Genomic DNA, 2,907 nt, shown 5'->3' on the forward strand with positions numbered 1-2,907 from the left:
AGCTCGCTTAAGCGGTTTTTCAGTTCGTTTCAGCGCGTAACAGCTCGCTTAAGCGGTGTAACAGTTCGTTTAAGCGGTTTTTTAGTTCGTTTCAGCGCGTAACAGCTCGTTTAAGCGGTTTTTCAGCTCGTTTCAGCGCGTAACAGTTCGTTTAAGCGGTTTTTCAGCTCGTTTCAGCGCGTAACAGTTTGTTTAAGCGGTTTTTCAGCTCGTTTCAGCGCGTAACAGCTCGCATATCAAGTTACATAACCAATACTTCAAACAAGGTAAACAATGATGACATTTCCTAATCAAAACATCATTTAAGTACTTTAAGATCACATATTTGCACAATGTCTTTATCCAAAATAACAATGATGACATTAAACAATTCAAAACAACTAGAAACCCTACTACAAGTTGCATTCTTGGTCAACACAAGTTGTTCCTCCATCTCGATCTCGTTTCATCTAAATATGTAAAAAAGGAAAGTTGTTATATTAATAAACATATACAAATATAAAATTAAATTGCAAAGAGAATTCAGTTTTTAATACCTCTCGGTCAATCTAAAATTGCTACTATTATAACTCGGAATCAACGCTTCAATGTCTTCAGCAAGTTGTTCCTCCATCTCGATCTCGTTTTCATCTAAATATGTGAAAAATGAAAGGTGCTATATTAATAAAGATATTTCATAAAATTTAGTTGCAAAAGAATGAACTTTTAATACCTTGTAAAACATCCAACCAATCTTGAGCGCATAGCAACGCCTCGACATTGGATGGTAGAAGTGAAGTTCGATACTTGCTCAAAACCCGACCTCCAATACTAAAAGATGATTCGGAAGCGACGGTAGTAATTGGGATGCTCAATAGATCACGAGCCATTAGAGCCACTTTTGGATACCTTCCTTGATTATCCTTCCAATACCGTAAAACATCAAGTGGTTGTTTTCTGTCTAGTTGAGGTTCATCTAAGTACAATGTTAACTGAGACTTTTCGTTAACATCATTTCTATATTGGCTTTCAAATGAGTCAAATCCCTCCAACTCGTCCAACGTGTTGTCACCAACATTTGAACTCTCGGGTCTTGAAGAATCGGGCATTGTCTCCGATTGAATATCATACTCCATAAATAGCTTATGAATGCCATCAACGATACTCTTCAATTTCGTTTTTCGCTCTTCAACTTTCATGTCAAGTTTTGAGAAACAATACTCAACAAGCTTAACCTTGTACCGTGGATCTAAAATAACCGCAAAAGATAACACCATACTATAACTTTCCCAATATTTATCAAACTTTTTTTTCATGTCTTTTGCCATGTTACTAATAATATCATTTGTATTGCGAATTGCTTCTTCAATATGCAATTGAATTTTCCACACTTGATGAAAATATAAGTTGGAAGTCGGATATAAGCTTCCAGAAAACAAAGTAGTGATATCATAGAAAGGTTTCAAAAATTTTGTGATTACTTCCACCCTTTCCCATTCCTCTTCTGATGGATTACTCTTAAAATTGGAATCAACTAGTGCTAACTGAGAATAAGCCCGACGATAAGCCAATGCACAATCAAGCATAAGATACGTAGAATTCCATCTCGTTACGATATCTTGACGAACATGTTTACCGCACCGTAATGAAAGTAATTCGATGCATTCTGCGAACTTACACTTCCTAGCAGCACTTCCTCTCACATACTTAACCGAATCTCGAACCTTTTCAATGGCTCCTTCAATTACTTTAATTCCAGCTTGAACAACAAGATTTAATACATGGGCAGAACAACGCACATGAGTATAATCACCATCACACACTAATACGTTATTCAAACGCAAATGACTTTTCAAAGAAGATACCAAAACATCATTATACTTTGCATTATCTAGTGTTACTGTGAAAATCTTTTTCTCAATACCCCATTCTGCTAAAAAGTTGATCATGTGCTCTGCTATGATGAAACCAGTGTGTGGAGGAGGTATAAATCTAAAATTTAGTACCTTTTTTCTTAGAACCCAATCCTCATCAACATAATGAGCTGTCAATGCCATATATCCGTCCGTCGTGAGAGAAGTCCATAAGTCAGAAGTCAAACATATCCTACTAGTTATGCTTTGTAATTTATCTTTAAGAATCATCTTCTCCCGATCATATACTCTTAAGATATGCGACTTTGCAGTGTTTCTTGTCATGTCCTTCACATCAGGATGTAAGAATTTATGCAAATCTCGTGTTCCCTCATGTTCAACATAACTAAAAGGGTAGTTATGTTTGATGATTGAAATTGCTATCTTCTCTTTATACATTTCTAGATCTAAAGGGGCGCGCTTTATTGGTGGACCTAGCTCATCAATATCAAAACACTTAGGGATATGTCGTTTTAAGTTCGATGTTCCCAAATTTGAACCAACCTTGTACTTCTGTCCACACGCTTTACAACTTACTTTCTTCGTCCCATCAGGTTCAACCATTACGCAACCAAAGTAGTCCCAAACATAAGAACGTTTACTTGAATCATTTGAATTAACTTCATCATCTCGTTCCTCACCTATACTATGTTGATCAAAACCAGTGTTGCTTGACATATCGCCAAATATTCTTGAATCTTGACCTACCAAAAGTCATGTAAAAAATATTAACAAAAGTCAACATTTCGGTTTTTGGTTCGGTTTTCATGTGTGCTCTAATCCCTGACAGAAAAAAAAAGTGGCAATTTGAACAATCTAAGTTAAAGTAGACCACAATAATACAGTTATAAAGGTACATTGCAATTAAATAAATCAATTAGTAAGTTAAATACTACTAATCTAATTCAATAAATGAGCAGTTGCACCTGCTGCTTTAGTATAACAATAGGATATTATAAGTTACCGAATTGAAATCGAAAAGGTTACCGAATCAGGAGTGTGGAGGATTAGAAGA

General features: G+C 35.6%; 1 protein-coding gene across 1 annotated transcript; it reads right to left on the bottom strand.

Moving 5' to 3' along the window:
* Window positions 1–290: 290 nt before the first annotated feature.
* On the bottom strand, window positions 291–2,570 carry LOC143558017 (zinc finger BED domain-containing protein RICESLEEPER 2-like). The gene is made up of 3 exons (XM_077046951.1): window positions 713–2,570; window positions 537–630; window positions 291–449 (listed from the first exon to the last, which is right to left on the bottom strand). Exons 1-3 carry the CDS (start codon window positions 2,568–2,570, stop codon window positions 446–448), a joined length of 1,956 nt encoding a protein of 651 aa, XP_076903066.1. The 3' UTR covers window positions 291–445.
* Window positions 2,571–2,907: the final 337 nt, after the last annotated feature.

Source organism: Bidens hawaiensis, unplaced genomic scaffold (assembly GCF_021521415.1).
Source record: "Bidens hawaiensis isolate Kalapana, Puna unplaced genomic scaffold, B.hawaiensis_p1.1 tig00019314_1, whole genome shotgun sequence".
Lineage (NCBI taxonomy): Eukaryota > Viridiplantae > Streptophyta > Magnoliopsida > Asterales > Asteraceae > Bidens > Bidens hawaiensis.